Below are 26,712 nucleotides of genomic sequence, written 5' to 3'. Positions count from 1 at the left end.
GTTTGGTTATTTGTCCACCCGTTTTCGGTTGCATGAAATTGCCAATTATCGAAAGGGCTTAAATCCGTGGGAAACCATTGTTGTTGTACGTTTTTTCCCTTAAATATAACGAGGGGAGGGAGGGCAACGCCCGTAGCCGATATACATTCGATTATAGTCGTCCAACCACGCGTTCCGGGCTCTTTTCGTTGCAACGGCCGGATCCCGTTAAGCCCTAATACTAGGCCATTAGATCCTTTGCCTTCCATTATACCGGTTTCGTCCATATTCCAACGGTTTTCCGGTTTAATAGCGTTAATAACCGGGTTCGTAATATAAAGCCACCAAGATTTAATTACCTCCGTAGTAGCGCCATTAACCCGGGCGTTATCTATTCGACGGGGCCTTTGGGTTTTAAGGATTGGATAACGAGCCAAAAAACGAGTTATCCAACGTTTTCCAAGGCCTTTTGTCTCTCCGGCGGCTTGAAGAATTCGTTCGGCAAAAAAGCGTAATTCTTGATGCGTTGGCGGAAGCCCTAAAGCTGTTTGGGTAAGTACCCAATCAGCCAAATGCTTTTCCTGTTCCGTGGAAAGCCTTTGAAAAGGGCTTTGTGCTTTTTTATAAGGTTGAGAACCTTTAAGTCGACTTTGAAGTGTAGACCTAGGTATTCCCCATTTTCGGGAGGTTTTTGCAATTGGATTGCCATTATTGACGTCGTTAATTGCAGATATAAGCTGTTTTTCAGTATATTGCTTCATTGGAAAATGGAGAATTAAAATCAGAAAAAAGTAAATCCAAAAGTGACAGATTCATCGAGATATTTATAATAGAAGTTGGAGGATAAAAATAAAAGTGTTGTTATTTTTGGGTGCCGAACAGGGGGGGTGCCGAACAGGGGGTACGCAACGTTAGTACAAACAGAATTTTTGTTTTGTTTTGCTGCCGGTGCAATGTGATTGACTTTGATACAGGAATCCGAAGAGGAAGGTGAGCTGATGTTTGTTTGATAACAATGGATGTCGAGAATGGAAAGAATTGCCAAGCTGAGAGCGTCCCTCCTTTATATAAATAAATATACTACGCCTCGCGAAACAGCGACTCCCCTTACAAGGGTGGAACACCTGATCGTCACTCGACCAAACTGCAGGTTGGTTCCCTTTCCTGGTAGCAGCGTGTTTTTCCGGTTTAGCCCCGGTCCATTATTTGCTATTCTGGTCGTGTAGCCCACTTGTTACAGATCGATACATGCTTTATTAGGAAAAGAGACGTGGAGATTGACACTTGGTACCAAAGTACGCCAAGCCCTTGCTTCTTCTTTTAGCCTTTAAAGTTTCGTTTCCAAGGTGAAAGGGAAAATGAGTATCGGGGAAACTGCATGATATGCCGAGCCACAGGACCCAAACGACTGGTCGCTGGCGAAAACTACATAAATAAACTGAGATCCTAAAATCTGGTTTTGGGAGGCGACGAAGCGTGAAAACTGGATCGAAAAAGTTAAAACAAACTCTAGCTCAGTACAAATCTGTACCAACAACTATGAGTTGCAGCTGTGCATTTCTGAACTGCTTAGCAAGTGTTGCAACACTGTTTATTTCCTGGCCCAGCGCAGATCGCAGGTTTTTGAAACCAAGCAACAGTGAGCGACAAATCGAGCCGGCCGCACTGATCGCTGGCATCTGGCTAACATGTTTTGGTGATCGGATCATGATGCGACTCCCTCTGCCATGCGCGGGGAAAACATAAAATTCAAATGTCCGCCTCTCAGATCCGAAAATCATTTCGGGTTTGGTTTTCGACGCGGATCAGGGTGAGCTTAAAATGCAAAATTCTGGCACTTTCGTCTCACGATGTCTGTTCGCATGATTTCTCGAGTCGTCGGCTCCGCCACGGGGTTTCAAAACGCCCGGGGACTCGTTGCATTACTCACTTCTCGGTCGCTCGCGGCTCGAACTGCTCGCAATGCTGGAATGTTTGCCCGCTATAAACGACCGAGCTCAAGAAGTAAAAATAAAAAATAAAAACATACAAAAAAAGGAAAAGGAAATGTCTGGGGGTTGAATCGAATCTTGGGGGCGATCTGGCGCAAAGCGTTGCATTACCGTGGGTCTACTATAGTACAAATACACGCGCATCAAGTCTTGGAAAATCTTCTGGCAGGGTCTTGTTATGTAAGGTATGCAAGTGAGAAAGTCGCATGGGATGACTAGATTTCCTGAGCATCGTCGACTTGTTAGTCGTGAGTCGGAGGATTATCAGCGATTATCTCGGGTCGTCAACTGAACCAGACTGAGCGACGATGATTCATACAAACTAGTGCCGAAGCAGGAAGGTAAAAATGCGGGGTGAGGGGAAAAGGAACATCATAACCACACGAGAAAACCCAAACATTTTGCGGCCACCTCAATTGAATGAATGCACAAACACCTCAGCAGCAAACATGACAGAAAATACCATCCCGGCCTCCATGGCTGGCAGGATTGCTTCGTACTCAATTACGCCACCTTCTGCCCCGGACATAGAGATAGCACAGGCAGAACACCGCATAACACTGATCAATCGGTGGGGCATCGGGCCTGGCCACCGCGTGCTAGAAATTGGCTGCGGGCAGGGCAACACTACGGCTGTCTTGGCCGAGGCCGTCGGAGAAACGGGCTCCGTGTAAGCAGATTCGCCCACCCTCTTTCTCTTTTGCACTTTTGCTCCAAATAAATCCTCTCCACCCCCACCCTTCTGCTAACCTATCCAACACCTCGACGCCCCCGACCCCTGCAGCGACGCCGTCGACCCCGCCCCGCCAGACTACGGCGCCCCCTTCACGCTGGCGCAGGCACAAGCGCACATCTCGGCCAGCGCCGTGGGCGACCGCGTGACCTGGCAGAACGCGGACCCGGTGGCCTTTTTGCGCTCCGGCTCCGCCACCGCAACCTGGGACGTGGCCGTGCTGGCCCACTCCGTCTGGTACTTTGCGTCGAGCGCCGTGCTGGCCGAGACGCTGCGGGCGCTGCGCGGCAGGGCGGCGCGGCTGTGCGTGGCCGAGTACGCCCTGCGCGCCTCCGAGGCTGCCGCCGCGCCGCACGTCCTGGCCGCCGTGGCGAGGGGCGTGCTCGAGTGCCAGAGCGCGGAGAGCACGGCCAACATCCGCTCGCCGCTGAGCCCCGACGCGATCGCTGCGATCGCTGCGGGGGCGGGGTGGACGGTGGAGAGGCAGGGGATGGTGGTTCCTGGGCCGGGCCTGCTGGATGGCCACTGGGAGGCGGGCAGTGTGGCTTCTCAGTCGTTTGTTCGCGAGGTTGAGGACGCGGTTCGGGACGAGGGCATGCGGTTGGTATTGGCGTCGGCGAGATATGCAGTCGTTGCGGCCGTGGAGGCCCTGAAGGGAGAAAGGGTCAGGACGATGGATGTTTGGGTCTCATCGTTTACCTGAGGCATCGGGAGACACAGCACTGCAGCCATAATTTGGAGGCTCTGATTAGAAAACTGCCGTTTGGCTACAGCCCGCACTGATGATTACGATCTGTATCATGTTGAGAATGTCGACAAAGAAGAGCAAATAAGTGATGCGGTGACCACGGCATGGCCACAGCCTCTGAGACCACTGCCCTGTCCACTGAAGGCCATTACTATGCGACAGCTAACGTGGTTAAAGAAACAAAGAAACCTGTTTTTCGCATCTTCGCCGTTGCATCGGTCAGGCAGCACGCCGACGAGCAAACCGGACAAGGCCCGAAAGACGAAATGTACTGGTAGACAATAGCCCCATCCCGTGGCAGGTCGCTGGCAGCTGGCAGGTTCTTGGTCCGGCAAGAGGCTCTGCGATCGGTCAACTGGAAGTCTGGCAACAATTCAAGGTGGGTTGATAGTGGAGTCGGATGAATCTATCGGTATCGAGATCGTGATGATCTGGGTGGGACAGGGTCTCGGTTCGGGCTCGATCTAGGGATAAGATCATCCCTTGTGCCGTGTCGGCCAGTGCCATTTTTCGAGTCGATGACACTTGCATCGTCCCAAAAGCAAATCCTTTTGCATTGTTTGTAGTTGGACCTAAGAGATCCTTTAAGCCCCTGAAAGCCCAGTGTTTTAATCCCGTACATTATCCCTGGCAAGCCAAGGGGAAGAAGCAATTATCGCACCCCAGTCTACCCTTTGTCTACCCCGATCCCGGGGCAAGAAACACGATCTCCGCACAAGGGTCTTTCAGGTACGGGTATGCATATTAGAGGGTCTTTATGAATTGACTTTTTGAGATATCGTTTGTGCATTTTTGCTGTTGTTTTTCTTCTGCTTGGCGCACAGGTTCTCACCGATGCCCTGCCGGTGGGGACTAGCGGTGTCTTGGTCCCCTGGCGCCGTTTTCCCATGCCACGGCGGGAGCCCGTGCGGCATCGATCGTTTTAGTGATGATTCATTAGAGTTTGGGGGTTTGCTCGGTATTGATTCGTTACTGGTCTACACTCGACTGCATGCTCCCGTTTACCGCTAGGCCTGCTGTGGGGATATGCACAGTTGGTTGGATGCAGATCCGGCGGTCAAGCGTGCAAACTGTCACAAGGACACCAGGGCTGCTAGATACTCTGTACCTACGGCGCACGCAGTAGTAGACATTCAATTGTTGGTCGCCGTTGATCTAGCCAACCGACCGGCACAACAAACGCAAGGCACAGCTTAGGCTGCACATCGTTCAAGCTTACGAACAATTTCGACCAAATTAGGCAGTCAGCCCTTTGTGTCATGTCTGTTAATCTTGGGACGTGCAGACAAGCATGGAAATCGATCGGGTTGACAATCTGAAAGCTTCAAAACTGTGGCATCAGACGTCATATACGTCAGTGGCACTGAGCAAACGCCTTGGACTAGCAGCGTTATCGGACTACCTAGGATCAGGGACGGGCCGTGCATTTTGGGAAGCGGCTCATTGGGCAGCAAAAGGAACGCAGAAGCAAACAACGTCTACAGTGTCTGAAATTGTCGCAAATTACTACACAGGCAGGGCCGTTTGTTTGACCAACGCAATTTGTCTCTGCGTACCTTGATAGGCAGCCGTTTGCTTGTTGGTTTGTGGGTACGGTGTTGCCTGCCGGCGTGAACAAAAAAAAAGTCAACGACGTCAACCATCTACCTTGATGATGTGATTGTTTGGAAGGCACCAGTGCCTACAAAACGGGTTGAGAAATATCTATAAGAAGAAGAGAATACCCATCGACTTTTTCAACATCTCTCCTCTCCACATCACCATTCACAACAGCTTCCACCACACAATCTCAACACCACAAACACCTTTAACTTTCAACCAACCAACCACCCCCAACCATCAATATGACTGACGCTCAGGTTGCCGGAGGCCACAAGGCCAACCTCAAGAACCCCAACACCTCTGAGGAGTCCAAGCAGCACTCGAAGAAGGTCCTCGAGGAGCAGTTTGATGGCGGCGATGGTACGCTTGAAACCCGTCCACACCTTCTCAGCAGCGCAAGCATCAGTTCAAACTAACACTCCCATCTGATAGTCCCCAAGGCTGGCGAGTCCGACGAGGGCAAGAACCCTGGCAACGTTGCTGGTGGTCTCAAGGCGTAAGTTTCACTTTCAAGTCAGATTGTCATTCCAATCCATGTCATATTGACTCAATTGGACAATTTCCAGTGCCATCAAGAACCCCAACGTTTCCGACGAGGCCAAGGAGTCTGCCAAGGAGCGTCTCGAGGAGATGGAGAAATAGAAGCAGACTACATTAGTCGCACAGCTTTTTCCGGAGTTCAAAGGATTATGGTCACGGCTACTGCCATTTCATGCGCGTTCTGCATTCAGACGTTTTTCATTGAGGAGCTTTGGGGTTATGAAGGCTTAGCTTAGCAAACAATTAAGTAAAACTCGTTTACAAAAATTGGTGCTGTCGGGGATCTGACGAGATTGTGATGTGGACAAAACAAAGTCAAAGGAATCGGAAATATTGCTTAGCAAATCATCAAGTCACTCGCTACTCACGTGAGTCGAGTTTTAACGCAACCTGCAAGTGCGGCCCTGTACCCCGCGTACTACCGGCGGTAGATGGAGCAGAAGCAACAAGCACAACTCTGGGGGCGGTCGTTTTCTGCCGGAGTTGTCAGCTGAACGAAAGGGCGGACATTTTTCTTGCCTGCAGCTATATCCCGACAGGGAATGTGGGGAAAGACAGGTCGCAGGGTCTAACAGTCACAATTGCGACTACAACATCCTCCGCAGGCGAAAAGTTGTCGGCGCAAAAGCCGTATTGCCGTCGCCCATCATCGTGTAGGATCAGGGCTTACAGCCATTGTTTCTCGCGACCGAAGCTAGTTCTGAAGGATCATGTACGAATTAATGAACATCCAGCCCTGGATTGTGAACAGCTCCTGGAAATGCACCATGATTTGTGCGCATTTGTTTTCGACCTCGGCTCATCTGCCGGTTCCTGGCCTGGGGTAGGCAACCATCTTGGGGCCAAAATGCAACATTCTACCCTGATTCCCGCATCCTGGTAGGTGGAGTTTGCTTTCCCATCACAAAAAAACGTACCAAAATTCCAACAAAACACTCGGGCGGCGGGGAGGGAAGGAATCTTGCTTGTTCCGGATCGGAGAGTAGCACGCGCTGGCCGCCAAGCCGAGAAACCCATTTATTTCCGGAGCATCCTTCGCCTTGTCCCTCCGTGGCGCCCTTGCAATAATTTTCCCGTCCATTGGGGCCACCCAACCTATCACACACCGCGGAGCTTGGTGACCCCGGACAAGACGGGATTTCTCATGACTTTTTTTTTTTTTTTTTTTTTTTTTTGGTTCTCTGCATGCAACATGGAAAGGTTTTGCCGCAAACTGATTCGTCGACGGATGGGGGATTTGTCGAGCACCTTTTTTTTGGTACCAGTAAACCAAAGTTCGACTAGGTTTGGGTGAGGGACCTAAAACGTTACTCGCAGGTGGCAAAGGGTAGGCAGGTAGGGAGGTGGTTGAATTTAAATAACACGCGTGGGAACCCCAATGCTTGACCATCCTCTGCTCTCTGATCGACACGCTCCTCGTCGCCCCCAACCGCAGCTCCAGGTTTCCGCCCTTTGACATCTCGCCTCTCGTCCAACCACCATGCGTACTCCCGCTATCGTCCTCGCCCTTGCCCCGGCCGCGGCCTTTGGCCAGGCTGCTCTTTGGGGCCAATGTATGTTTTCTTTTTTCTCTCGCTTTCCTTTTTTCACAAAGAAGACTTTGGTGCTGACATATCCGGCAAACAGGTGGCGGCCAAGGATGGACTGGTGCCAAGACTTGCGTCTCTGGTGCCGTGTGCCAGGCGCAAAAGTGAGTTACCAGACAAGCACTTTCTGTCACAAGATCCAGACAACCACAAATCATCTTGGGGCGTCTTGTGCTGACAAACTCCGGGCCACAGTGAGTGGTACTCGCAGTGTGTTCCCGGCAGCGGTGGAGGCAACCCGCCCACGCCGCAGCCGACGCAGCCAAGCAACCCTCCGCCCAGCACGGGCTCTGGCCTGAACGCCAAGTTCAAGAACAAGGGAAAGCTGTACTTTGGCACGTCGATGGACCACTACGACCTCAACAAGGCGCAGTTGACAAACATTGTCAAGGCCCAGTTTGGTCAGATCACCAACGAGAACAGCATGAAGTGGGATGCCATTGAGCGTGAGTTTTCTTTTTTCTTGTCCTTGTCCTTTGGTCTCAACTCGTAGCTTGATGGATTGATTGATCACTAATGTCCGACATCTCCAACAACCAGCCTCGCGCAACTCGTTCTCATGGACCAACGCCGACGCCGTCGTCAACTTCGCCACGGCCAACGGCAAGCTCATGCGCGGCCACACGCTCCTCTGGCACTCGCAGCTGCCGGCCTGGGTCAGCAACATCAACGACCGCAACACGCTCACGCAGGTGATCCAGAACCACGTCACGGCCATGGTGACGCGCTACCGCGGCAAGATCCTGCAGTGGGACGTGGTCAACGAGATCTTTGCCGAGGACGGCAGCCTGCGCAGCAGCGTCTTCAGCCGCGTGCTGGGAGAGGACTTTGTCGGCATCGCCTTCCGCGCCGCACGCGCCGCCGACCCCAACGCCAAGCTCTACATCAACGACTACAACCTCGACATTGCAAACTACGCCAAGGTCACCCGCGGCATGGTCGAGAAGGTCAACAAGTGGGTGTCCCAGGGCATCCCCATCGACGGCATCGGTTCCCAGGCCCACCTTGCCCAGCCCGGCGGCTGGAACCCGGCCTCGGGCGTCCCGGCTGCCCTCAGGGCCCTGGCCGCCGCCAACGTCAAGGAGATTGCCATCACCGAGCTTGACATTGCTGGAGCCAGCGCCAACGACTACGTCACCGTCGTGAATGCTTGTCTGCAGATCTCCAAGTGTGTCGGTATTGTGAGTTGACCCTTTGCTATTTTTTTTTTCTTTTTTTTTTGATTGTTGCTTGTCAACCCAACCAGTAAGGCTAGCATCTCTTTTTGCTAACACCAAAAACCTCAAACCAGACCGTCTGGGGTGTTTCCGACGCTATCAGCTGGCGCCCCAACGACAACCCGCTCCTGTACGACCGCAACTACCAGCCCAAGGCCGCATACACCGCCATCATGAACGCTTTGTAGAAGTGTACCGGAAAGGGGCTGTATTTTTTTCTCTTCTTTCGTCTCGTTCTGTATCTTGCATGCGGAACTATTCCGGACTTGACAATTCCGGATGCCGCCCATTCGGTCATTATCAATGGACAAGCTGATCCCTAGGGACGGTGTATACTAGTTAGTTTTGATGCATGCTTTGAATAAAGGCAATACAACTCGTCAATCGCCCCAAAAGAAAACACAGTGTAAATGCATCAGCCATGGTCGCGCCTCATGACACGGCATGGCTTCCAACGTCGTCTGCCTCACCCATACCGAGTATGACGAGTTTTCGAGAAAAAGAAAAGATTAGTGATATCTTCCACGCAATCGTCCCATTCATCGAGCGATGAAAATCAGCTGTCGATGCTCGGATATCCGAACTTGGCAGAGCCCTGCTTCTTCTCTGACCTTCTTATTCCCATGATCGCTTGCTTATAGAATGGCCAACAGCCCTATGTTGCATAGATTTCAAGACGTCACAAATATCCGGTCTAACGGTTTCTTTTTTTGGACATCGGCAGCCCCGTATAGTATCCATGAGAGCAGGTATATGCGCAAGGATTACCGAATTGCCTCTCACCCGATGCGTCGGGAAACGCCTGACCTTGTGCTGTCAGCCATCCAAAAGAACGATGCCATACATTCGGGGTCCTGAACCGGTTCATCCCATCATGTTCGAGCTTGATCTGATCTTCCCGCTAATTTGTTCGTACATTCTGGTGGGGTCTAGCGTCATTCCGTGCGTGCGCTACGTCGGCTGACACCGACCCGCCCTCATACATGCCCGTTGGATGTGCAGGGAAGACGATGGAGGGATGAAGAATATTCTTTTATTGGTGTAACCTCGTAAGCAGCTCGTACAAGTTCCACGTACTCTTGAAAGAGTATATATGTCCATGTCCAGTTCTCACCAACACCCAAACATGATTAACAGTCAGCCCTCAGGCCCCTTACTGCCACAGCTTCCATCTCTACCTACAAAAAGAAAACACCCGCAACGACAAAAAAGCCAAAGCCGACAATACCAAGGCCTTCCACCATGCAGCTCCTCAACATCGTTCTCCCCTTGCTCCTGGCTGGCCTCGTCTCCGCCCAGGCTCAATGCTTCGACGACCTTGACTGCCTTTTCTCGGTAGGTGACATGCACCCACTCAATCAATAACCCCAGAGTTCCGTAGTGGTTTCGCAGGGCCACCGCAAAGAAGACTCTCGCGCTGACAAAGAGAAACGTCAACCACGTTGTGAAACAGGGCATCGAAAATGCAAAGTGCGCCAAGGCCACCAACACCGACCTTCTCGGGTACGAAACTCCCCCGCCTTGCCTCTTATTTACTCCAAAGATCCTGGGAATATCTGCTGACCTTTTCCACAACCAATCGGCTTCCAGAACCTGCAAAGGGCCTGCATGAGCAGCAATTTCTGTGGATGGAATAGGGGAAGCTATACCGGCCTGTAACGCTAGGATTAAACCCCCTCATAGTCTGATGTAACTTTGCACGATTGTGGTTCCACGCTGCCTTGTAGCAACATTGTGCCTGTCAAGCCAAGTGTGTAATGCTATGTTCTCTCGTCTGCGTGTGCCGTAACCTTATCCTCGGGTTTTTTAGATAAAAAGAAGAAGCGAAAACAAGAAATAAGCCTACCTTGGCTGGTGGGAGATATTTCGGTGGAGAGTTGAAAGAAATACGAGTCGCAAGACGGTCTTTTCAAGTGTTTAAAAACAATTCAATTTGAAAAAAAAAGCAAGAAGAAAAAAAACTCCAGTGCTTTCAAGTCCTTTTCGCAATTCTCTGTAGAAGGGACATGATATATCATGATTTCGGACAAATTTCTGTGCTTGACGAGCTTGCTTGAATGGGAGGAACAGTCACACCAAGTAGAAAATGCTTGACAAAGGCAAGCAGCAAATCCGGGCTCGATAGAAGGTGAGAGTCAAGCTTTCACCTCCTTAATACAGTATCCCCGCCACCGTCAAAATGTGAGCGCAGTATACCTGACGGACTGTAGCGCTGCCTCAGTCATATTCAGTCCCGAAGCCAAGGATGGGCGTGATCCCTAAACCACGTGCAGGACACGCAAACAGGCGCGGTTGGGGGAGCTGGAGAGCCGCATCCAAGAATAGCCAAAACCTTTATCTTGCTAAACAAAATGTTTGCATTACCGGGTTGTCTTAATCAGGGGGGGTTGTCTTAATCAGGGGGCGTGGCTCTAAATTTGACTTGTGGTTCGAGATGCGCGACCGTGGCGGACATACAAGAGAGTGAAGAGACCCGCCGCAATCAACAGCCTCAAGTCAGCGTAGAGGAACCTGATTTGGAAGGTCCGTGTTAGCCCTCGGATATAACTGGTGCGAACGTATGGGAACCGATGGAAAGATCTGTTCACCTCTCCTTGTTCAACTAGCTTGTACTGGGATATCTTGGGTATATTGTGAGCGGTATTGCCCGATTGGCTTGTACCTCTTCACTTTAACCGCCAATGCCGCAAGCGAGGTACTGGCGCTCGATATTGGTGAATTGCACAATGATTGAGGCTTGGCGGAAAGGTTGGTGAGAACTACTGCGGCGCAGTAATGTCTGTGTTGTAGCAGTAAAAGTTGTTAGTCGACTTGAATATGTAATCATAGCCTATCTCACTTCAGGCCGGACTTTTAATAACATCCATGTTGTCTATGACCACCAATAGGCTATAAGCGAGTTACACTTTCTTCCTCAAGCCTCTTCTCCAAAACACTGCACTGCACACACAAAGATTGCGTAGCCCATTCACACTGGGAGCCGCAGCGCTAGCCACCCTGACCACATCACCCACCATACCCTCCAACCTCCCCGACGCCGAAGGAACGTGCCTCTTTCCGCTCGACCAGTGCGGCAGCTCCATGCCAGCGCCCATCCCGGATCCGCGCCGATCTCCTATGCCGGCACGGCGCCACCTTCCTCAAGACCCCACTCTCTCGGCGAGAGGACCTTCCGTCACTCCCGCCGCCGCTGTTGGTGCGATGCGCGGCTGAGCGTGCCAAGCTGCAGAGCTTCAAGTGCTATGCGGGTGCGCGTGACTTCTTTCGCGGCATGTGCAACGCCGGGCAGCAGTTCCCGCGCGGCACGACCGTCTTCATCAACTTGGGGAGCGCCATGGCCTACATGTGCAACTACGACGTCGACAACAGGTGCTGGCGGCAGGTCTGACGAAGCCAGCGAGGTCATGGACGCTGGCTGCGTGCCGGACAGCGCGGCGGCCGTGCAGGTCGACTTTTGTAGCAAGATGTACGGGAGGGAGAACAAGGATGACACTATTTCATGACAAAATTGATGACGTTTTTGCGAATTTGAGAATGCGGACAGAATAAGAGGAGAAAATGGTGGGTAGTGCAAGGCGTGCATTTCGTATTCAGTAGTAAAATCAAGGTCATATAAACGAGAAAACAACATGCAAAGGCTGGCCACAATCAAACAGAAGCAATGGTATGGTCCATGGAATGCTTCAACATCGCCAGTGTGCTCCATGTAAACAAAGACCTAGGTCACGAGCCAAGTCATCCAAGGCAAATCACAACTTTCCAACCAGAGCCTCTTCAAGCTCCAACACCTTGGGCATCTTTACACCTCCGACACGCACCTTGCTCAGGTCAGACTCGTATCCCTCCTCAACCTCAGGCCACGGGCCCATGGGGGTGATGGCCAGGGGGTTGATGCTCGCGTGCGACTTTGTATAGTTCTCCTTGATGTGCCTAAAGTCGGTCGTCTCCCGGAATCCAGGCACGTTCCAGTACAGGTTCTTGAGCCAGTTGTTGACCTGCGGGTAGTCGTGCCGCACGGTGCCGAGGTTGCACTTGAAGTGCTGCACGTAGATGGTGTCGAAGCGCACCACCGTGGCGTAGGCGGTTATGTCCAGCTCCGTCAGCCGGCTCCCGAGGATGTAGGGCCCGCCGTTTGAGCGGATCAGCCTTTCGAGCTTGTTCAGGGCTGCAAAGACAAAGGGCACGCTGGCGTCGTATCCCTCCTGCGTGGAGTTGAAGCCGGCCCGGTATACGCCGTTGCAGAGGTGAGGGAGGAGCCAGGCCGAGACCTCGTCGATCTGTGGCCTCAGGTCATCTGGGTATACAGTAAGTTCCCGCTCGGCCGAGCCCTCGGGAAGCAGCGAGTTGAAGGACGTCTGCAAATCCCGCAGCAGCTCCAGGGACTCGTTGTTGACCGCGGCGTTGGTCTTGGTGTCCCACAGCAGCGGCACGCTGTAGACGCCTTTGTAGTCTGGGTCATCTTTGAAGTAAAGTTCGTGCAAGTACTTTGCGCCGAACAATGGGTCGAGATCGGAGCCGGGGTACTCGTCCGCCGTGGCTGGAAACTGCCATCCTGGGTAGCCCTTGTCGTTACCCTTGGGATACGGCTTCACGGTTGTCAAAGGAATAATGTCCTTGAGGCCTTTTAGGTGGCGAATGAGGTTGGCGCGGTGGGCATAGGGACAAAAGAGGCCTTTTTGTGGGGAGATGGGTGGACATCAACGAGGTCGAGTCAGCCTACTTAGTTCTAGTCTTGTCTCTAGTTGGTCGACACACAACTAACTGAACGCCATCGGCGCCAACCTTATCGGCTAGTTTAACCGTCACCAGACTTGGCGCCGCGTGGCGACCAGGAACACGGTGGGCGATGTGGAAATTTCAGCAAGCAGGTAGCCAAGACAAGAAGCAACATTCATACCGATGTAGAGTCGGTAGCGGCCGACTTCGGGGGTGAATGGACCCTCTGCGGTTATCTTTCCGTGCCAAGAATCAGCCGTCCCGAGGGCGCGACCCTGGGCAGCTAGAGTCTGTTCCTTGCCTGGGGAGGTCATAGTAGGTAAATATCTGAATAAAATGCGGGAGAATAACTATATATCGATTGGTTGGCTAATTGCCGGTCAAGCCGTTGTTCACATGTGTGCAGGTAGGTGGGCGAGTTTGGATGGAGACAAAAGTTGAAAGTCAGTTAACCCCGCCAAAGTCCCCAGGCTGGCAATGGTTCGTCTCATGTTGACCTCCGACATCGCAAAAAGTGGGTTTGGATTTCGCAGCAGGCAGGTTGCTGCGAAGCTGCGAGTCTATCTAGTTCTAGTACAGTACAATTCCAAGCTTCCCTAAGGTATGATGCATGGTGCCTGAGCTTCGATTTAACTTTACATACCGCAGGAAGTACTGTAATTAGCAATGCAAAGCTGGCAGGCAAGGTAGAGGTACTTGAAGAGGTAAGTGCCATGGCTACGGCATGATGTCAGCAGCGGCAAGTCGCTGTACTAGAAGGTGGGGAACAGTTGACAGTGGGGGGCCGAGCGGAGCTGGAAGTTGTATGACTGATGATGACATCAAATTGTTGGCGAAAGTAGATTTTTCACCATCGCGTAACTGTTTCTTCTCTTCGCTCCTGTTTCTCTGTGGGCTATTGTTCTGCCAACCAGAAAAAAGTGCCGACTCCCACGCATGGAATTTCCATGTCCCGCAACACTGCTTCTAATGGATGACCATTTGATAAGTCAGCCCTCACCAATTTGGCGATGTGGACCAGCCTAATCCACCAACCAGTTCGGCCCTTATATCCGCACGTCTGTTGGCTTCCATAATTCCCGGAGCAGGGATTGCTTGAACCTCGAAAGCCCCCTTACTTGCCATTTTGGCAAATGTCCCGATGCGTATACCGTATTTTGAGGTGTGAGATGTATCTATAAGAGTAACGCTGACCGTCATCATCCATCTGCTTGGCAATAAGAGGAGAAGATCGCATGTCTCAGTAAGTAGTAGGCAACGATGGACACACCAAAATCACCCCCGGTCGCCTTGGCGAGCTTACCACCATGGAGCAGCATATCGGCATCTCTGGTGGAGGCTCAGGAGATGCAGCCAGTGGATCGTACCAAGGTATTCTGACCAGGTTTTACAAATCACAACGCATGTCATCAATATTTTGTTTCTTTCTGCTTCTCCGCTGAGACGGCATGTGAGATCTAAACTAGACAAGGGAAGATTTCTAGCACAGAGCTAAACCGGAAAGGTCATGTCAAGTACCAACCGTTCCGTGTTGCTTACCGCAATTGATGCTCCGCTGGGTCCCAGCGCACGGCATGGTCGGTGAAGGAGAGAAAAAAAAAAAAAAGAAAAAAAAAAGCGACAAAACGAAAACCCGCACACTCTGGCCAAGGAATGCCAATTCTATCAGGGGCCTTACAGAACAAGATCAGCATCATGGACTGGGGCTTGCATCCACTTCGACGGCAGGGCAGCTGGTTGCCTTGACAAAAGGTCGCTGCAGCTATTACATTGTGCGAGTATATAAACACTGGCTCCTCGAGACAGTTTCTGCGTTTTCCACGTGCATCGCCTCTTGTCACCTCACGCCAATTCTAGGCCTTGACTCCCTCCTCTTCGTTACTCGTCATAGATCGCGCCAAGACAAAACATCATCTACGTAACCATGAGGCAAGCCACTGTAGCAGCGACCCTCGCCCTGCTGGGCAGCGCCTCGGCGGCGTCGACCCTGTTCAACGGCGGCACCATCGTGGCCTTTGACGCCGAGACGCAGGGCCTCCGCGTCGTGCGCAACGGCTCGCTGCTCGTGACGGACGACCGCATCGCCGGCATCTACACGAGCCCGCCGGCGGCACAGCAAAACTCGTCCTCGATCGAGGTGGTTGACGCGAGCGGCAAGATCATCACGCCGGGCTTCATCGACACGCACCGCCACGGCTGGCAGACGGCGTTCAAGACGCTGGGCTCCAACACGAGCTTGACCGAGTACTTTGGCCGGTACGGCGAGTTCGCGTCGGCCTCGCACTGGGACGCCGACGACGTCTACGCCTCGCAGCTGGCGGGTCTGTACGAGGCCGCCAACGCCGGCGTCACCACCTCGCTCGACCACGCCCACTCCACCTGGGACAAGGCCACCAGCGAGGCCGGGCTCAAGGCCAGCGTCGACAGCGGCTCGCGTGTCTTTTACGCCTTCACCTTCCACAACACCACCGCCTCAGAGATCCCGGAGCTGCTCCAGGTCTTTAGGGACATCGCCGATGAGGGCTACTACCAGGGCAGCCCGACGACGCTGGGTATCGCCTACGATGCCTGGGGACCCGACCCCAACCGCGCCGAGATTGACTCCATCATGCAGCTGACCGAGTAAGCTCCTCGCAAAAGACTTGGCACGGGTACCTGTACTATTCCCCGGGCGGATCAATGCTAACCCCTCAAAAATAGGGACTACAACATTTCCGTTATCACCACCCACTCGCTTGGAGGACCTTGGGGAAGTAAGTACAACCCTTTTTCGTAACCACGCTCGCGCCGAGCAGAACACTGACGATCCAAAAGTCACCAACTCCCCCTCCGACGTTGCCGCGCTCGACTACCTCAACATCAGCACGCCCATCGTCTTCTCGCACGCCTCGTTCCTGGCCGCCGGCGACGCCATCCTGCTCCGGGAGACGAACCAGCACATCTCCATCACGCCCGAGTCCGAGATGCACTACGGCCACACGCACCCAAACAGCCACCTGATCCAGGACCAGGCCGCACTTGGCGTCGACACCCACTTCACCTTCAGCACCGACATTCTCACGCAGGCGCGCATCTGGCTGCAGCAGGCCCGATACGACGAGTCCGAAAAGGTGCTGGACGAGTGGCGCCTGCCCCTCAACAACCCCATGAGCACCGACCAGGCCTTCCTGCTCGCCACCCGCAGCGGCGGCTTGGCCCTGCACCGCGACGACCTGGGCGTGATCCGCGAGGGCGCCAAGGCTGACCTGGTCGTCTGGGACGGCGAGTCGCCCGCCATGCTGGGCTGGCTGGACCCCGTGGCCGCCGTCATCCTGCACGCTAGCGTCGGCGACATCGAGTCCGTCATGGTCGACGGCAAGTGGGTCAAGAAGGACAGGAAGCTCGTGGTTGGCGACTACGCCGACGTCAAGCGCCGCTTCCTCGCTACCGCCAAAAAGATCCAGGACATCTGGGTCGACACGCCCCTCCCGACCCCGGAGGAGCTGCAGTCAATGTTCCCGTTCCCCCTGGTGCGCGCCGACCAGCTCGACGTGCAGAGGGGCGAGGGTAACGGATACGGCGAGAACCACTTTGAGTAGTGCCAATTGACGAAGATATGTCTCATGTGTTTTCTACTCTAATCTCAATGGTATAATCTTTAGCGCTTAGTAATCTTAATCAAATTCGCTCAATCTGAAAGTGACAGACAATTAGTGGAATGCAACCCAACTTCGCTAAAGGGACTTGACGCGACCGAAGCTTCATTTGGAACTGGGCTGACCCCCAGAAACTTTCGCACATATCTCTTCGTTTCCCTCCTCTTTTCCATTTGGCTGCTCCTCGATTTTTGACGCCTGGGGTATTTCTTCGTCGTGCTTCTGTACCACAGTAACATTGGGAGTCTTGATTTGGGCAGCCCATCCACTGGAGCAGCAATGGTCCATGCAGATCACTGTTCCAAGCTCGCCTAATCGCTTCGATGCAATGCAACACGGCCTGGGTTCATTTTTCGTCCATCGCAAAATCTCCTCGGCCGCAAGTTTTGGCAAGTTCATATCTGTGCCTGATTCTAGTGGCCTGGAGCCATCTTCTGTTCCATCGATGCATTGTTTTGGATTTTCTGCTTTTTTGCCTAGAAAGGCGCTAATGACCTCTCGAGACGGCCCGTTGAGAGCAAGTCGCCCGAGGCACTCTGCCAACTCGTCAACCAATTGCACGTTGTGCTGAGATGGTTGTCTGTCTGCGATTTTGCGGATGACCTCCAGGGCTGACATGTCCAAAGCAAGGTAATCGAAGCTCGTTTCGGGCAATTCATCGTGCAAGCCATAGGCGAGATGTGTAATGAGAAACGATACGGTGCATGGATCGAGAGCAGCGTCCATGGCAAGGATGTCCTTGATGTTTCTTGCTTGGCTCACACCTCCAGATTGGTCAGTTTCCTGGCCCTTCACGATCGCCTGGGTATCTCTATCAACCAGATTCATGGCATATCTGCCCCTCCTCGTAATTGCCCATACCAGCTCGTCAGGAACCGGACCATGCGGCCCGTTCACTCCAAAGATACACTTTGGTCCGAAAAGCCGACTGAGGTAACCGATTCGCGTTGGTTTTTCCGAGTCCTGGTATTGCGCCGTCGGTGTTGCTTGCGGGTCACGGTCATGTTGGTTATTTGTTGCGGTTTGATCCGTCTCTTCCTTCTGACCCGACTCCTGCCCCTGTTTCTGGTGGTCTTTGCTCTTTGATACATGGCTGGGTCCGTCTCCCGTAGCCTTCTGCTGACCTGGTTTTCGTTCCGAGGACTCTGGAGGGACATTACCATCATTGGCGTCCTCCGTCTCTTCGGTCGCTTTCGCTCCTGTTCGTTCAAAGATGGCGGGCTTCGTTCTGGTAACTTGATATGACAAGTAATAAACATTCTTAAAATTTTCACGAACATACTTGCAGGTCTTGGCCAATGAAGAAAACGTGCCAGAATCCATCACGCGTTTCTCCTTGGAAGATGCCAAGATATGCAATATCTCAGAGTTCTGGTTCGAAACGTCGAGCGATGAGGCCTAGTCTGTGTCCTCTGGATCCGAACTAAGGAACGCTCCCGATGACCGGAGAGCAATTGCCATGTCAAGATCGAGCCAGACACCAGGGCTCAGCAGTTTGTCTCGACAAAGCGACCGGTAAAGCCGTGCTGCAAAACCGAGTGCTCCCGTGTCAATAGCACAGTTGCTGCCAACATCGCAGAGAACCATCCGTGTGCGGTGTATCCATGTGCCGACAAACAAGGGATGCCTTTCTTTCAGAATATCTTCCGAGATCCCTTCTTTGACAAGTGCCTCTTTGAATGGATTCTCCTTGTCCCAGACTTGGGAATGGGCTTTGATGAATTCGATACCGTGCATGAGTCTGTACATCAACTGCTTTCCACACAACAGTGCAGACGCATAAACCTCGGCCGAGAAGACTGATTCGAGCAACGTTCGTCTGAATGCGACCAGGCAATCGGCCGGCTTCTGGAGCATTTCGAATTTGCGTAACAGCTTGATGATGTCGAGGTAAATCGAACCTGCCAAGCTTGCAGAGAACGGGTGCGCATGCTCGCTAAATTGCCAAAGCTGAATGAAAGCTGCGGTCAATTCGTCAAATTCTTCATTGACCCAGTCGTCGGTTGATAAAATAAACGAGATACCTCCGAACACCTCAAGCAGGGCGGCACAGTCCTCCTTTACCATACTAACCGGATCGGTTGGGGTGTTTGAAGCAGAGAAGCGGCCTTGCTTTCCAAGATACACAGTAACGGTATCGGAGCTCTGCCTGTAAGACTTTTTCTAGACCGCCCAGGCATGTACAGTCTGCATTAGACAGTAGTCTTTGATCCTGTAAAGGATTTCCATTTTCTGCTCTCGGGTCGCATCCTTGTTGAACGGAAGTGCCATTTCCGCAGCAATCCTTGCCTTTTCGAAGGCGTGATGATGCGAGCTGGTGAATCTGAAGGTAGGCAGTACGGCCATCATCTCGGATTCCATGAGACCAGCAAGCTGGATCGCCACGTTTGTGGCCATGGTGACAGAGGTCAGCGACAGGTGCCCCCGAGCAAATTTCTTCCAGAGGCTCCGGACCTCTGCTCGGATCTCGTTGAGCTCACGGAGGAGTATGGCATGCACAAGAAAGGCATCCTCATCCGAGCGCTCCCACTCAGCCTCGTATTCTGGTTGCTCCATCGACGCAGCAGCGGCCGATACCGGCCGCCTCAGCGACTCCGGATCCAGTTCAAATGCCATAATGATCTTGTAGCTGTTGAGAGAGTCCCCGATGAATCCATTCGCGTCAAGGGCTGGGAATTCCCTGACCGAAGTCAAACATTCACGCACAGTTAGTAGCGCGGCTGTAAAGATTCCCTTCCGAGGCTCTGCGCTTTCACCAGGATAGCCGTTCGAGTTGGCAAAGTAAGTTGCCATTATTGTCCTAGTGCTGGTGAGACGTTGGAGAGCATTGATGAAATACGGCGGTATCTCTGATGCTGTGATATGAAGGGATAAGAAACTGGCCAAGGGGACAAAATCGACAACGGCGAGGACGGGGCGGTCAGATTCCTCAAATCTCTACTCCTTTGGATTTCTGGTGGTCGACAACGTTGCCTCGTCATAGTTGTATTCTAAAGCAGTTTTTACGAGCCATGTTGCGACGGTGTCGGCATCGTCTCTATATTGGCGGAATATGCTCGTCATTGAGCGGGGAAGCCTAGTGTGAGCCATTGTGTAGAAGATGGATAGTGACTGAGGTAATTCCTCGATGATTAGCGAGTGTGTCAAGTATATAGCCTGCTGAGTAGTTAAGTGATTGGCCGATGAAGTATTGCCGGGATAATTGAATGTTACAAATAACCAGTTGGATGCTTAAAGACAGCAACAAGTGAAGGCCATCGAGCGAGGTTTGTGTATCGCCCGCCGTTCAGAGCTGGCTGTTGGTGGGGCTACAACCTACGGGTGGGCCCGTGCATCCATGCCAACCAATCAATCAAGGCACAATTCAGGGTCCGAGCTGAGGCAAGGCAGGGAAGGGTGCAAGGATATGGGCTTTAATTTAGTGCCGAAAGCCACAGCGCCGTGGCGTTAGCGTGAGTCTTTAGTCGTGCCGAGAGTTTGCCTCCATTGGGAGCCGACAGCTCGGATTTCATGACGACCAAATTCGAAGCGTTTGGAAACAACAGTCGCCACAACAAACCACACAAAAACTCGCCCTCAACGCTCAAGTGTTTCCAATACACTGGTCAAGCAACACACGAAACAACAGACCACAATGTCACCAACAAGAACACTCACCCTCCTTACCCGCAACCTCCTCGTCCGACCTTTAACCACAACCCGGCCCGCCACCCGTCCGTCACCAACAACCCTCCGCACAACCGCCCGCGCCTCATCAACGTTCAACCCCGGCCCGTCTCCGCCCCGACTACCCGCCGAGCAGCAAGCAGAGTTTGAGCGCCTGCAGCGCGAAGCCTCGGTCGCCGACTTCGCCTCCACTCCCGCCGCCGCCGAAGCGCCGCGGCCGGTCAAGGTCGAGGACGCGGCGACCAACAACGGCGAAGCGGCTGCGACGTCGGGCGGCATCCGGAAGGGCGCGCCGCCCGAGTTCGAGGGCGAGGTCAACCCCAAGACGGGCGAGGTCGGAGGGCCCAAGAACGAACCGCTGAGGTGGGGCGCCGCTGGGGATTACAGCTTTAACGGGCGCGTCACGGACTTTTGAAGTCCCTGTGCGCATTTTCGATTAGGGATTGCGTTGAAAGGAGACGGCCAGGCACATGAGCAGATTTTAGCAAGGGATAGAATGGGGCCCCTTGACGGTGTACTGTCAGACCAGGAGGTTTGTCCCGGGCAAGCCGTGTAGGATTAAGCAATATAGACATGGCGAGATATGGGGCCCATGACGATCTTTAATGGGGTGGGAAGCTGTACGAACAATGCCTGTATTACGCAAACACATCAGAGTTGACGGTTGTTTGGATCGCCAAGAAGGGTATATAATTCAGTCTAATCGTATGAGAAGACATAAACTACAAGACTATGATAATCTAAAAAAAAGGTGAATCCCGCTACTGAGAAATTAAAAAAAGTCATCGCGATAGCATCGCTCTATCCTCGCTAAGACCGAGACCAAGACCAAAAATGCCTCTTAAGGTCTGTATAGCAAACATCTGAAGAGAAAGGTTCTTGCATAACCTTCATGCCCAAGTATCAGTGTAAATGGGTAGATATACGTCCCAGGTCATAGCCTACGTATCCCTGCGCACAGAGGCACAACCGCACTTGACCAGGTCGGGGCTTGGCAAGATGCCAGCGTAGGCAACCAGCACAAGAATTTCAAGATCTGGCTAAGCTGCCTCAATCCCAACTCTCTGCGGCACAGGCTCGCTTCTAACATCCGACATCGGGAAGTCCTGAACGTCGGTGTCGTCCGATACGTTCTCCTTATGAAAACCCCGAGACTTCTTCGACTGGGAATCGTCACCATTGTCGTGGGCGCCTGCTCGCTGGTGACTCCCGTTCACGCTCCCGCTCGCCGACTCCAATCCCTTTGGTACGGTGCTCAGCGCTACCTCCCTGAGTGCCCGGCTCATGCGCTCACGCCTGGCTGCGCCTCGCAGACGGGACTGGGCTCCGGCGCCGTTGGTGACCCAGCGGATGCTGACAATCTTGAAGCTGAGCCCGTCGTGTGGTGCACAGCGTCCATATTGCGGCTCTCTATTTTCCGTATATGACGGCATGCTACCCCATTGTCTGCTCTTGATGCCGAACCGTACCGTCGATGCATACATCTGCAGTTTAGGGAGGATTAAAAGAGTAACGTGGAGGTCCTTGTTGGGTGGAACGTTGACCGGCCCCGTCTTGAGAGGGGCGTCGAGAAAGTCTGGCGTCGGAAGGTTCTCGCTCGTGACGTGCTGCGCTTGCTTCTTGCCCCTCCCTGCTGCCGGCGGCTCTTCCGGATACAACCCAAGCATGTCGACGTCGACATCTTCTGGCCACTCGCCACGGAACCAGCCGCCGTGAATACAAGCGGCAACCACGTCCGAGTCGTCCGTATAGACATCTGTGCCCCAGACTGCTCGGCGTGCTGTGATTTCCTCGCGTGCCTCAGGCAGCAGATGCGCCTTGCTGACCTTCATCGTCAATGTGCAGTTCTCCTTGTCCTTAATCAAGCTCCACGGCAGCGGCTTCGGCGTCGATTTGAACGGTGCCTTGGGCGGCCGGCCCGTCATGGGGTCGTGTAAGCGTGCAGGCTCTAGTGCCACCTCGTATAAAACATCGCCAATGTGTCGACGCGGTTTATCTGCCACGCTTTCGAGAACAGCCTGCGAGCTGACGATCTGCTTCGGTTTCGATATGACGGTGACAACAGGACTGGCCGGCGCTTGACCTCCTGGTGCCTTTGCTTGTGGTGGCCTCGGTGGCGCGTGATGGTGGTGGTGATGAACGTGCCCAGGGGTTGGTGATGGAACGTTGCCAACACCTTTGACTGTTTTGAATGGCGTGTTACCAGCGACTCCGTGCTGATCTGCAGCATGGGCGTGGTGGTGGTGATGATGGCTAGCGCCAAAACTTTAGTATCTACCTCATAACGGAAACATATATGCAAAGCGATCTAGACTTACTGATGATGGTGATGGTGACCATGGGCGTTGGTCTTTGGTCGCTTACCGCGCCCTCCTACTGGCGTTTGCCTTCCATCCTCTACTGCCCGCATGATATCCTCGTCCTTGATCTTTGACCGGCGCTTGTTCTTGGACCCTTCTCTGACCATTTTGTTGCCGTTGGCATCCGTCCTGTCCTCAACAGGCGTTCCATCCGAATCGTCTTTCCGAGCCAGGCCCGAGGCGGTGAAAGGCAGCTGCGCACCACCAGCCACCGGACTCGAAAGGGAGCCCACTCCGCTGCCGATACCAGAAAACATCCTGCCAAACTCGCTCTTGATACCAGGCTCTCCCGCGGGGCCCTGCATCTGTGACTGAGCTCCTTGCACCGCCTGGGGCAATGGAGACAGGCGGCCCTTTCGATTTATCTCCTGGACGGTGAGCAGGCTTCTTGGTTGATCGCGCTGCGCAGTCGGTGTCAACCCCTCGGGTGCTGGAGCTCTGTTGCGGGGTGAGTCGTACATGAGCCCGCCTGGCCCAGCTGAATAGGCAACTGATGGGCGAGGCGGTTGCTCGTCGGCCGGATTGCGGTGAGGCGGCGGGCCCTGTTGGTGATGATGATGTGGTGCAGCATGTCGCTGGCGCTCGGGCGAATCGAAAGGTTGTGCGTGCGGGTGTGACGGGCCTCGCTCACCTGGAGCCATCACAGCTGGGGTTTGAGAAGGATGCGAGGTGGGAGGAGCATGATCCATCGGGTGTTGTCCTTGGTATGGCCCCGGGTGAGGTCCATACGGCGGTCCTGTCGACGGAGGGTAATCGGGGTGGCGGGGAGGCGGATGGCCTGCAGGATCGTACGGCCTAGACTGTTCGTACTGGTGTCGTTGCCAGCCCTCCTCACGCGGATCTGGCTGACGACCATAGGAAGGTCCCGGAGGCCCTGGCGGCCCCCTCGGTGGTCCGCCGCCGTGTCCATAGTCTGGATGCCCGGGAGGTGGCCTCCCAAGCTCGCCGTTGCGTTCTCGTCGCTCGAGTTCCCGGCGCTCCATCTCTTGCCTCTCGTAGTTTCGTCTCTCCATCCCTCTGCGCTGTTCACGATCGCGGAATTCCATCTCTTGCCGATCCCTCTCGTGACGGTCGCGGAACTGCATCTCCCTCTCGTGCTGTTCTCGCTCCATCCGCTCCCGCTCGGCCATATATCTGGCATCTTCGTAGTTGGACACCCTGATGGGGCGCTCAGGGTTATACTCGCCCGAGGGCGGGGGTTCTTCGCGTCGTTGGTACATGGGATCGTGCGGTGGAGGACCGGGTCGGCCAGGCTCCATTTGGCGGCCTGGAGGCATATTGTTGTACATCTTGGGCTGACTGCTAGGTCGTGGCGGGCCTTGATGCATTCTTCCTGGTTCTCTGCCCGGCTCATTCATTGGTGGTGGTCCTCGGCGGTATTCTTGCGGAGTGCCGTACCGTTGAACCTCGGGTGTCGGGTACATGCCTTGGGGAGAGGCCACGGCACTATTCCGGGGATCTCGCGAATCTGCCCTCACGTCGTATGGTCGTTGATGGTCTGGAGTCTGCGGTCGACGGTACTGCTGATATTCTCCAGGGTGCATCCGCGGAGAGGCATGAACTGGGCTCGCGTAGTTGGGGCCTGCTGACATGGGCCCGCTCGTGGGAGGAGGCTGTTGAGGCTGGTATTGAGGTGGTGCACCGGGATCTCTTCCAGGAGCAGGACCACCAAGCATGGAAGATATTGACATGCTGCTATTTGTACTTCCAGACCTTGTCATGCTGTTGATAGCCGGCAGCTCGCGACCGTTGGCGAAGCCCGTTTGGTTATTTACCGAAACCGGAGGCGGTCTCGGAGGTGGCAGACTGTAGCCCATTTGATGGTTATTCGGACCATTATTGTGCTGCGGCGGTGAGTTCGGAGGCGGCATCGATCGTTGGACGCCCGAAGCGCTCGGGTGTCTCGCCTGGCCTTGTGGTGGTGGGTGTGGTGCAGGCTCGTTGGCGTAAGCCGGGCGCGACTGCGGAAAGAAGTGTGGGTCGGAAGGTCGCCGTTGGTGATGGCTCGGATGGTCTTGGTAAGCAGGTCCGTTCGGCGGCGGAGGAGGACCGGAGGGAGGATGCGACGTAGGAGCAAAGCCACCCTGGGGAGGAGCCGACGTGCTGGGCGGGAAGGGAGAGCGGCTGAATAGCGGCGACGCGTTGCGCTGTGAGAATGGATGGTTTGGCGGTGGCTGCCTTGGCTCCATGGCGGGCGACAAAGCTGCCGGGAGGTTGGTTTGCCGTACAAAACGAATGCGTGGGTTTTGAAAACGGCGCTCGCGTCGAGTCGCCGGCCTGCAGCGAGGCTTAAGCCTGTGGTTTTTGCAAAGATTAATTCAGTAACACGTCGACGAGTAAATGCTGCTGGCTGACGGATTAGGTCGTGAAGCGACGAGTTGATGTGGTGGAGCAAGATTGGAAGCTGGCAGTTCGAGGGAGCTCTCAAATTTTCGGTTTCCCCTGGGGAAAGGGACGAGCGCAAAAAGCCTGGCACGCTCGGGCGGCAGGGGACGCCATGCAAGGTTGCAATCTAGCGCAAGCTCGTGATCCACATCGGGTCGGGAGAGGCAGGTCGACCACGGTTAATCCGACACCCCAGTCCACGTTTACTCCGCACCACGGTTGTACCCCTGGACGTCACCAATCTGTCATGCCTTTTTGTTGTGCAGCCATCGCAAAACAGTGACGTTTCGCAGAACCCTCTTGAGAGCTTAGCAAGTCACTAACGGTAAAATATGTATGGGGTTGGTTGTTTTTATCCAGATCGTTTGTTGGATAGACAAGCAGCCAAATATCAGTTGATTCTTATTCTAATCAGAATTTTTCGGATGACTTCCTCAAAATAAAAAGGAAAGGATTGGAAGAAAATACCCCGGGCCAGCTCCCTGAAACAAAGTGAGCTGACGAAATATGTGGCATTCTGGACCAGCATTCAAATGTCTCCGTCATTACAAAAGCAAGCGGCACTCGACCAATACAGCAAAAGGATCAGAGAAAAAACAATAAAAATCAACATGGATGTTTAGAGTAAAGTATCCAGGTACCTACCCAAGGGACCTAACGCTAACAAGAAGATAATTTTAGCACTACTCAGGCAAGCTCTAGTGCAAGCGCTTTGCCGGTGGACGAATCAGGATCCTCAGACTCGGTCGTCAGCGCGAAGAACTGCTTGTCTCGTTACAGAGAAAGTTCAGATCGCCTTTGGACCGTTATTTTTTTCGCTGGTTTGGCTTGCCACCACCCTTCATGCCAGTCGTGCGCCGGGTGCATTTTGCGACCAGACCAGCCTTTCGTCTGTGCGGGGAAGCGGCACAAGTGTGCTTTGCTCGGCACGCTAAGCCGAATCAGGACTCTTTGTCTTTTTCCCTTGGGCCCCACCCCTTCCTTGCTGGCAAAAAAAAAAAAAAAAAAAAAAATAACAGCAAAAAGCTGCAAGGACTGTGACATGTCGTCTTATCGGACTGAATCAGCGCAAAACAAAGATCTCTCCGACAGCTGACCCCGTCGCCCGTTTGTATTGTTAGGGCGTCGCAAACACGACATTAGGCCATAGTGTTTTTTTTAAATCAAGGGACTGATTCGCGGCAAGAAAAATTCAATCTCCAAAATGATGCAAACCAAATTGCCGCGGCCGCGGAACTTAACCGGTTGCCCGCCAGTCGCCGATCGCGCACACCAATCATTAATGGCAGTGGGGAATGCGTTGGTAGTGTCGCTTGACTTGCAGTGCAAGGATTAATCATAACGTCCTTGGTTGTCTTAGTACCGCGGCTAAGACTCGAGGTCCCTTGCCTGCTCAGTGATGAATTCTTTGCGCCATCCTTCGATTATGGTTAGTTATATAAGCTGAACAACTTTCTTCCCGTTAGATTAGCTGAAGGTCGCAAAGCCAAGCTTTGTTCAATGTCATGAGTAGCCACGCGGTAGCTTTGTCTTGCTCGGGATCGTCACCCCTCA

General features: G+C 53.5%; 10 protein-coding genes across 11 annotated transcripts; 6 read left to right on the top strand and 4 right to left on the bottom strand.

Annotated features, from left to right (window-relative positions):
- The first annotated feature begins 2,194 nt into the window (after positions 1–2,194).
- Positions 2,195–3,783, top strand: MGG_02247 (SAM-dependent methyltransferase). The gene is made up of 2 exons (XM_003708972.1): positions 2,195–2,640; positions 2,755–3,783. The coding sequence occupies exons 1-2, from the start codon at positions 2,318–2,320 to the stop codon at positions 3,404–3,406; spliced, it is 975 nt and encodes a 324-aa protein (XP_003709020.1). The 5' UTR covers positions 2,195–2,317; the 3' UTR covers positions 3,407–3,783.
- Positions 3,784–5,074: 1,291 nt separating this feature from the next.
- On the top strand, positions 5,075–5,876 carry MGG_02246 (uncharacterized protein). Its single transcript, XM_003708971.1, has 3 exons — positions 5,075–5,413; positions 5,486–5,549; positions 5,620–5,876. Exons 1-3 carry the CDS (start codon positions 5,296–5,298, stop codon positions 5,693–5,695), a joined length of 258 nt encoding a protein of 85 aa, XP_003709019.1. The 5' UTR covers positions 5,075–5,295; the 3' UTR covers positions 5,696–5,876.
- Positions 5,877–6,968: 1,092 nt separating this feature from the next.
- MGG_02245 (endoglucanase type F) lies at positions 6,969–8,584 on the top strand (the record flags this gene model as incomplete). Its single annotated transcript, XM_003708970.1, has 5 exons — positions 6,969–7,146; positions 7,220–7,283; positions 7,375–7,625; positions 7,720–8,360; positions 8,471–8,584. The coding sequence occupies exons 1-5, from the start codon at positions 7,074–7,076 to the stop codon at positions 8,582–8,584; spliced, it is 1,143 nt and encodes a 380-aa protein (XP_003709018.1). The 5' UTR covers positions 6,969–7,073.
- A 1,054-nt stretch (positions 8,585–9,638) lies between these two features.
- MGG_11991 (uncharacterized protein) lies at positions 9,639–10,097 on the top strand (the record flags this gene model as incomplete). Its single annotated transcript, XM_003708969.1, has 2 exons — positions 9,639–9,731; positions 9,850–10,097. The coding sequence occupies 2 exons, from the start codon at positions 9,639–9,641 to the stop codon at positions 10,006–10,008; spliced, it is 252 nt and encodes an 83-aa protein (XP_003709017.1). The 3' UTR covers positions 10,009–10,097.
- A 970-nt stretch (positions 10,098–11,067) lies between these two features.
- On the bottom strand, positions 11,068–11,479 carry MGG_16075 (uncharacterized protein; the record flags this gene model as incomplete). The annotated part of the gene is made up of 2 exons (XM_003708968.1): positions 11,068–11,175; positions 11,411–11,479. The coding sequence occupies 2 exons, from the start codon at positions 11,477–11,479 to the stop codon at positions 11,068–11,070; spliced, it is 177 nt and encodes a 58-aa protein (XP_003709016.1).
- Positions 11,480–11,571: 92 nt separating this feature from the next.
- MGG_02244 lies at positions 11,572–14,336 on the bottom strand (the record flags this gene model as incomplete). 2 transcript variants are annotated; one of them, XM_003708967.1, is made up of 5 exons in its annotated part: positions 14,113–14,336; positions 13,756–13,766; positions 13,294–13,413; positions 12,215–13,068; positions 11,572–11,847 (listed from the first exon to the last, which is right to left on the bottom strand). In XM_003708967.1, the coding sequence occupies exons 1-5, from the start codon at positions 14,313–14,315 to the stop codon at positions 11,572–11,574; spliced, it is 1,464 nt and encodes a 487-aa protein (XP_003709015.1). In that variant the 5' UTR covers positions 14,316–14,336. The 2 variants fall into 2 exon arrangements, with proteins under 2 accessions (XP_003709015.1, XP_003709014.1); XM_003708966.1 differs by lacking the exons at positions 11,572–11,847; positions 13,756–13,766; positions 14,113–14,336 and having other exon boundaries at positions 11,959–13,068; positions 13,294–13,534.
- On the top strand, positions 13,962–16,795 carry MGG_02243 (amidohydrolase). The gene is made up of 3 exons (XM_003708965.1): positions 13,962–15,734; positions 15,813–15,865; positions 15,927–16,795. Exons 1-3 carry the CDS (start codon positions 15,037–15,039, stop codon positions 16,688–16,690), a joined length of 1,515 nt encoding a protein of 504 aa, XP_003709013.1. The 5' UTR covers positions 13,962–15,036; the 3' UTR covers positions 16,691–16,795.
- Positions 16,796–16,852: 57 nt separating this feature from the next.
- On the bottom strand, positions 16,853–19,540 carry MGG_02242 (uncharacterized protein; the record flags this gene model as incomplete). Its single annotated transcript, XM_003708964.1, has 3 exons — positions 16,853–17,982; positions 18,229–18,781; positions 18,932–19,540. The coding sequence occupies 3 exons, from the start codon at positions 19,538–19,540 to the stop codon at positions 16,853–16,855; spliced, it is 2,292 nt and encodes a 763-aa protein (XP_003709012.1).
- A 677-nt stretch (positions 19,541–20,217) lies between these two features.
- On the top strand, positions 20,218–21,166 carry MGG_02241 (FMP21). The gene has a single exon (XM_003708963.1). The coding sequence runs from the start codon at positions 20,382–20,384 to the stop codon at positions 20,826–20,828; it is 447 nt and encodes a 148-aa protein (XP_003709011.1). The 5' UTR covers positions 20,218–20,381; the 3' UTR covers positions 20,829–21,166.
- MGG_02240 (uncharacterized protein) lies at positions 21,080–25,208 on the bottom strand. The gene is made up of 2 exons (XM_003708962.1): positions 22,732–25,208; positions 21,080–22,666 (listed from the first exon to the last, which is right to left on the bottom strand). The coding sequence occupies exons 1-2, from the start codon at positions 24,960–24,962 to the stop codon at positions 21,454–21,456; spliced, it is 3,444 nt and encodes a 1,147-aa protein (XP_003709010.1). The 5' UTR covers positions 24,963–25,208; the 3' UTR covers positions 21,080–21,453.
- Between the last annotated feature and the right edge of the window lie 1,504 nt (positions 25,209–26,712).

The sequence above is a fragment of the Pyricularia oryzae genome, chromosome 1, assembly GCF_000002495.2.
Source record: "Pyricularia oryzae 70-15 chromosome 1, whole genome shotgun sequence".
Lineage (NCBI taxonomy): Eukaryota > Fungi > Ascomycota > Sordariomycetes > Magnaporthales > Pyriculariaceae > Pyricularia > Pyricularia oryzae.
Note: the sequence above shows the minus strand (reverse complement) of the source record. Positions and strands in the feature narration are given on the sequence as shown.